The sequence below is a fragment of the Condylura cristata genome, unplaced genomic scaffold (assembly GCF_000260355.1).
Source record: "Condylura cristata isolate star-nosed mole 26May11 unplaced genomic scaffold, ConCri1.0 scaffold00031, whole genome shotgun sequence".
Classification (NCBI taxonomy): domain Eukaryota; kingdom Metazoa; phylum Chordata; class Mammalia; order Eulipotyphla; family Talpidae; genus Condylura; species Condylura cristata.
The window spans coordinates 14,605,519-14,612,384 of record NW_004567132.1 but is presented as its reverse complement, the minus strand read 5'-3'; the positions used below and the strand labels follow the sequence as shown (position 1 = coordinate 14,612,384).

Sequence of the window (6,866 nt, the reverse complement as noted above, 5' to 3'; positions counted from 1 at the left end):
ACACACACACACACACACACACAGAGGCATCCTTTCTTCCCGCCCTCTACACACCACCCCCACCCCTGCCCCAGCCTGGGCCATCAGGGTCATTAGCTGTGACAGGCCAGCCACCATTGCTGTAAGGGTCATGCCCCTGTCCACAGGGCCCCTGCTGCCAAGGACACCTGCAGGAGGCTGGGGGAGGGCCAGGGCCAGGGCAGAGGCCCCTGGGGTTCTGCCCTCCCAAGCTGCAGAGGCCTTTTCTGCCTCTGAGACAGCTTCCCCTTGGGCCTCAGCCCCCATACCCCTCCTCTCCGATTCATTTTCCAAGTGCTCCTGTTCCCCAACTGTGGCCAAGAACTGCCCTCCCGGCACCCCACCACGACCACACTTCTCTCCATTCATCCACCGGCATTGACAACAATGGAGCAGAATGTGCCTATGCATGTGTGTGTGTGTGTGGGGGGAGGGTGCAGGCATTGCTGAGAAGAGCCAGCCAGCAACCCCTTCCCACCATTCTCTGTTCTGCCTCCAGGCCCTGCCAGAGAGGATCCCAGACGTCCCAGGACGACTGGGTGCAAGAAGGGGGGCGGAGACTACAAGGAAGGAGGAAGCACGTGAGCTCAGCTTACAGGGACCCATGGGTTAGGTGTCAGGAAATATTTCCTAACTTCAGTGTTGGGGCCCCCATAGGAGAAGCCATGGGCTCACAGACAGGAAGCTTACTTTGGTTCCCTAGGGCTGGCTGAGGAACCCTGGACCATCCCCAAGTCCTGGAGTACACAGTGCTCACAGGTGAAAGGACCCCAGAGAGAAAAAAGGTTCAGCCTTCCTTGCAACTGGCAAGGAGAGTGGGGTACAGGAGAGTGAAGACTGGCCTAGGTCACACAGCTCGCCTATGTATGCAAGGGCTGTACCCCCATGCTGTGCTTTCCATCAGAAACCCCAGTGGCCCTCAGCCCACTTATGCTCCGCCTCCAGGCCAACCTGGCCAGCCACCCCACTGGGAGAAACTGAGCACAGCTCCCAGTTAAGTGTCAATGGTGAGACACCTTCGGAAGTTCCTTTTGCCAGCATGTGAACCAGGAAGACACAGTGATCCAGTGAGGATGGAGGAAGGTTCCCCAAGCCTAAGGCTATCAGGAAAACTTGAGAACAGGGAGCATTCTGAGGCGGTAAATTGGTAATGGGGTAGAAGACCCTCTCAACAGCCCCCCCAACTTCCTACCTTCAAACCTACAGACCCGTGGGCAGGCCCCCCGACCCCCTCCCAGGGAGCTGCTGCTCAACTCTTCACAGCCTTCCCTGTCTGTCTGCAGAGGACACATCCCCTTTCATCTTAGGCCAGCCCCTCTTGGGCACCCCAGAGCCAGCTGCCCCTGGGGTGAAGGGCCAGTGCCTCCCTCTCTCTGTCAAGTCTTCCTGCAAGCAAGCATCTCCCATCTTAAAAAAAAAAAAGTCTCCTGCTTCTCCAGCTGCTGCCCTCACAACCCTGCTTCACAGCTTCTCCAAGCCGTGCAGATCCACAGCTCTCTCCCTTCCATCTTTCCACAGCTCTTCCTCTCCACCCGGTTTCCCTCTGGGCCACCTCTGGCCCCTCCACGCTGAATCCAAGAGACTAGACCATGATGAGCCAGGTGCCTTCTCCCCTGCAGGGCCCGGCTGGAGGAGCTGTGGTTAAAGCTGGGGCTTAGCCCTCCACTGGCCTCTCTCCTGCCTGGGGGAGGAGCTGCTTCCCTGCCTTTCTTCAGAAGGAGCCACTGAGGCCTTCCAGGTGTGAGGCCAGAGAATGAAGATAGCAAATAAATATGAAGTTTAAGAGGGGATGGAGAAAAAAGAATCTAACCGCGAAGTCCAGTAGCTGCTGTGAAGGCACAGCACAGCGTGGGCCAGGGAGAACAGGGGAGGCCCAGGCTGAGGGCTCCTGGAGGAAGCTCAAGGTCAAGGGGACTCAGCCACATCCCTGGACAGCTGTGCAGAGGACACCTGTCACCCAGCCTGAGGATTACATTGCTGGCTCCTGCCTCTCCCGTGAGGCCTGAGCATGGAAGTGATGGAAAGCGGTACACTGGGCTGAGAGGTAGGAGGTGTAGGGAAACCCTAACCATGGAGGGAGGGCAGATGTTGGGGTGTCACTTACCCCACTGAGTAAGGAAATCATGGCACAGCCACTCAGTCCTCAGCCATCACCCTCCCTCTCCCCCCCCCCCCATGCATTTTGATTATTTTGCCTGGATTGCTAGAACCCAGTGGAACAGGGAGCTGGGAAGCTCAGAGGATGGAGGAGGAAACCAATTGTGAGAATGGAATAAGCAAGGAAGATGCCGCATTTTTTAAAAGGAAAGAGCTGGCATCCAGCTGGCCCTGGCCCTGTAGAGAAAAGGCCAGACCTGCTGAAAGCACTCAGATGGCAGAAAAAGAGGCAGGGTGGGGGCCACACTGGGAGGGAGGGAGGGAGGGGAGAGGCAGAATCCACAAAGCCCCAGGCATCATTTCCAGTTCCACCTGGGGAGGTAAGTCTTCAGCTTCTTGAAAGTTCACAGCCTGTGTCCCCCACTTCACAGCTCCTGCCCTGGAGGGTGGGGCACACAGGAAGAGAAGTGAGGTTGGTGGGCACAAAGAGGGGGCCTGGTCTGCTGCCTCCCCAGCCTCAGCCTCGAGGATGAAGGACTGGTGGTGGGGAGACTAGAGGCTGGGGGTAACGTGCTTGCCCGCTGCTCGGTGAGGTCCTCTGGGCTACCAGCTTCCCATTCTTCTTCCCTCCAGTCCAGGCCAGGGGACAGCCAGCATGAGGTGTGAGTCGCCACATCTGTAAGCCCCTTTCACAGGCTTCCGGTAGGCAGGGTGCCTGGCCCTAGGTGGCCTCAGAAATAGTTCTGATGACTGCACTGCTCCTTAGCCTGGAGCCTGCATTGCTCCTCACCCTTTGGGTGGCTAATCATAGCCTTCAGGCCTTGCTCTAGACTGACCATTGAGGTCACTGGTCCTCTCCCCTCTGAAGTCCTATTGTGCTATAGGTTGGCACCTGATAGACATCTTGGCCTCCAGCTTCTCTGCTCCTTAACCAAATAGCTTGTTTACCCCCTCAAACTAGGACTCATGTCTCCCTTGTCAGACTGGACTACCTTTTCTCAGGGCTTGGACACAGTCAAGGTCTTGGCTGTGCACAATAGTGTCTTTGACTGGAAGCCACGCCTTCAGCTGGTTACCCACCCCCTAAACTCTGGTTGTGCCCATTGTGTGGAGTGGCAAAGTGAGGCCTAGGCAGCTGGCAGATTTCTCCTAGAGCACACCATGCACGAATTGGGACAGTATCCTGTGGCACCCAAGGAGCACAGTCCTACTACAGTCCGGGGACAAGCCCTCTACCCTAGAACAGGGAAGGCTGGAGGGAGAGCTGGAGGCCAGAGGCTGGGCCTTAGGCCCCTAGGGCCCTTCCTCAGTAGACTTCCTGAGACTTTGCACACACTCCCTCCAGCTGCTCAGCTCACCCCCTCGCCTTTGTCCTAGCTGACAGGCAGGCGGGTTGCACTTTGGGCTGCAGGCTGTGGTGCCCCTCTGGGCCCCTCCTCCCTGCTGCCTTCCTAGTCAAAGGCTCAGCAGGCTCCTTGCAGCCCACTAATTAGGGCGGCCCAGCCACACCTGCAGCCCTGGAGGGAGCAGGCTGAGTCAGACTCACCCATGCGTGAGAGCAGGGTTGGGGCAAGCTGGGGGCAGCAGGTCCTGCACCTCCTTCCTGAACCCTGCCCACCCCGCTAGAGGGATTAGGGGAGGAAGGGCAGGAACTGGAAGGCTGAATTCTTGAGATCAGCTCATGGTTCTGCCTGTTAAGTGGAACTCTGGGTGTCACCGCCCTGGTTTTTCAGTGGTGGAAACTGAGGCAGGTGACACACACAGCTCTTTGGCACTCACCCACCCACCCAACGTTTCTCCTGGCTTCATCCCTCCAGCTTGGGCTGCCTAAAAGCTGGGCTACCTTTGCTCTCCCTGTATTCCTTCCTTCCCTGCCCCTCCCTACCCCTCCCCACTGCCCTCCCCAACCCCAGCCAGCACCTTCCCTTCCACTTGAGATAAGGCCTCCTGGTTCCCTTGGGGAGTAACTCTAAGTCAAAGGGAGGAACACTTCTTTCCCAGGGTAGATATTACTGGGGTCCACTTCCTATCCTGATTCTACCCCATTCCCTCCTTTTAGGTCCACCCCACCCCCATCCCCATCCTTCCATCCACTGCTAGGAAATCACCCTCCTGCTTCACTCAGGAGTCCAGCTCCTCCAGAAAACCTTCTAAACTCACCCTCTTGATGGCTGATTGCAGGAAGCCAGCTGCCCCTTTCCCCCACCCCCCACCCCTCAACCCCCAGCTCTCCTGTCTGCAGGAAGTCCTCCAACCTAGAAGTTCTAAGGAGGAAGCAAGAGGGACCCAGAGCAGAAAGTAGCAGCTGGAGAGCCCCTCAGGGATCTCCAATCCTCCCTGGCCTCACGGCCATCCACCACCCCCAGGGAAAATCCCTCAGGCACCTGAGGGGGAAGGTGGAGAATTGGAGCTGGAGCCAAGAGGAATCCTGCCTGCCCTGGAGAGGGCTCGGGGATTGGGCCTGGGCTAGCCCCTGGCTATAGCCTATAAGAAGGCTGGTGTCCAGCAAAGAGCAAGCACCTTAATGTACAGGGGCTCCCCTGTATTGGCCCTTATCTGTGGGCAGCTGCTGCATGCAAACCCCTCTGCCTAGTTGGGGGAACGTGCAGCCATGCTACCACTGGGTTCCAGCCAGAGTCAGGTATCCATGTCTTTTGCCTTCTCCCAAGCATGTTGACTACAGATAAGGGGCTTTGTAAGAGGGGGCTGCTGGAGGCAGGGGGAGGGCACTGTGGTGAGCTGTGCCCTGTGGGCCCCCAGGGAGAAGGGAAGCAGAGCAGAGCCCTTATGGTCAGCAACCTGGCAGGTCACCTGTCACCACAGGAAGGAGCAGGTGGCAGGGGAGGAGCCTGCAGGGTGGCTGTCACGTAACCAGGCTCAGCTCTTTGGACCCATGCTCTGATCACTGCTCATCTGGGCTGGGGTGACCCTAGCTTTGCAGGAGGCGAGAATGCACCATTGCAGGGCAGGGCCTTCTTGATAGACCCAACCTGGCTCGCTTTCAGCTTCTGAGAGCTGGAAAGTGTCTGGCCCCGCATACCTGCTCCCAGGCACCCAGGGTCTGTCTGCCCACACCCCCGCTGGCTGTTCTCGGTGAGCAGTGTCCCACCACTACAGAGCCAGCTCTCCCAGAGGCCCTCTCAGGTCTCCCCGCAACATGTTGGACCCCACGTGTGGTGGGGGGGAGGGGGTGCCGTCAGCTCTCTTGCTCTGCTGGGTCACCTGTCCTTGTACCCTCCCTCTTAGCAGCCTCTGGCTCTGCTTGGCTGGTGCTGGCCAAGCCGGTTTATTCCAGAGAGCGGGCTGTTTAGAATTTGAGAATTTAAGATTTCATCAGGCCAGGGAAAGTGCCCTTGGACAAGGAGAGAGGGGGGAAGGGGAAGGACAAACTCCTTTTGGTTTGGAGCCACTTGGGGGTCCTCTGCCCCAGACATCTTGAATTTGGCCCACCTCTGCAGGGCAGGCTCTGTAGCCGCTCTGGGGGACAACCTCTCTGAAGCCGACCGGGGAGCAGGGTGGACATAGACCCGACGGCTTGCCCTCCCGGAACTGTTCAGACGCAGGCGTGTGCCTTCACCCAAGCCCACCCTTGCATGTGCCCACCCTTGCTGACCCCATGAGCACACCCACATACTCACCTCACCCAACGGGCAAAAGCACGCACCACACTTGTCCCACTCTGACCATATGTGTGCAGGCAACACACTCACACCTGAGACCCCCTGGTTGTACACGGCCCCAGGACACACACGCCACCGGCCCCTTGACATATGCAATGTCCCTCATTGCCCGCCTTGGGAAGGCAGACTATTGCTACCCCTCGCCCCCAAAACCCTTTATCACAATTCCCTCAAGCTGAGTGTTCTGGTACAGACCCGAAAATGCCCCAGACACCCACACACTGACAGAGAATCACGAACACATGCCCACCTTCAAGGGGGAGCTGGGGGCTCTTCTGGACTTGGGGCCTTGGCACAGGGTCTGGGTGACCACTAGAAGGTGTCTGTAGCTACTGCAGTGCCCCCTCCTCTGGGGTTCCCGTGGCCGGGGATCCCCCACCCTTAGGTGCAGAGGAGGGTCCTCGTTTGGGCAGCCCACTACACCACTCCTTCAGACCTAGACCCCCAGGCTTCCCCAGGTCTTGGGTCCTCCTCTTTCCCAGAGGTCACGAAGCAGGACTGGGGGCCTCCCTGGTAGTGCAGCGGCTAAAGACAGCACTATAAAGCGATCAGCAGCCATTGTGGTGTAAGTTGGATCCCTGGCCAGGGAGCTGACCCACATGGCATGGCAGACCTCTCCTGTCCCCCCACTGCTCCCCTCAGCAGTGTGTTTCTGTATACCTGCTTGCTCCCCGCTCTGTCTCTGCTGAGTCCTCTCACCACCACCATCCCACCCCCACTCTCCCCATTCCCTCCCCCACCCCACCAGCACCTCTGGCCTACACCCCAGTTCTTTAAAGACCTAGTTTTTTAAAGACTAAATAAATCAGTCTTTAAAAAAAAAAAAGCAGGGCTGGGACCGAGCAGCCCCTCCTCACGCCCCTCCTCACAGGCGCAGAGAGTAGTACTCACTGACTCGAGGGTGGGTGATGTAGTTTCTTGTGACTGCCTGCAGGTGCTCTCGGGCTGCGCCCAGGTCGCAGCCATTGCGGGGGAGCCCCTCAAGCCTACTGTCTACCTTGGTGGCCATGGCAAGGCGGTGGGCTGGGAGCTGAGTGGCCTGGCCCAGCCGCTGGCTGCTGCTGCAGTGTA

The 6,866-nt window shown here is 58.3% G+C and overlaps 1 protein-coding gene across 1 annotated transcript in view; it reads right to left on the bottom strand.

Moving 5' to 3' along the window:
• ATP6V1B1 (ATPase, H+ transporting, lysosomal 56/58kDa, V1 subunit B1) overlaps positions 1-6,804 on the bottom strand; it is a 22,067-nt gene extending 15,263 nt beyond the window's left edge. Inside the window, exon 1 of the mRNA XM_004691498.2 lies at positions 6,687-6,804. Within this exon, the coding sequence (XP_004691555.1) occupies positions 6,687-6,804 (118 nt within the window). The remainder of the gene's footprint in view (positions 1-6,686) is intronic.
• Between the last annotated feature and the right edge of the window lie 62 nt (positions 6,805-6,866).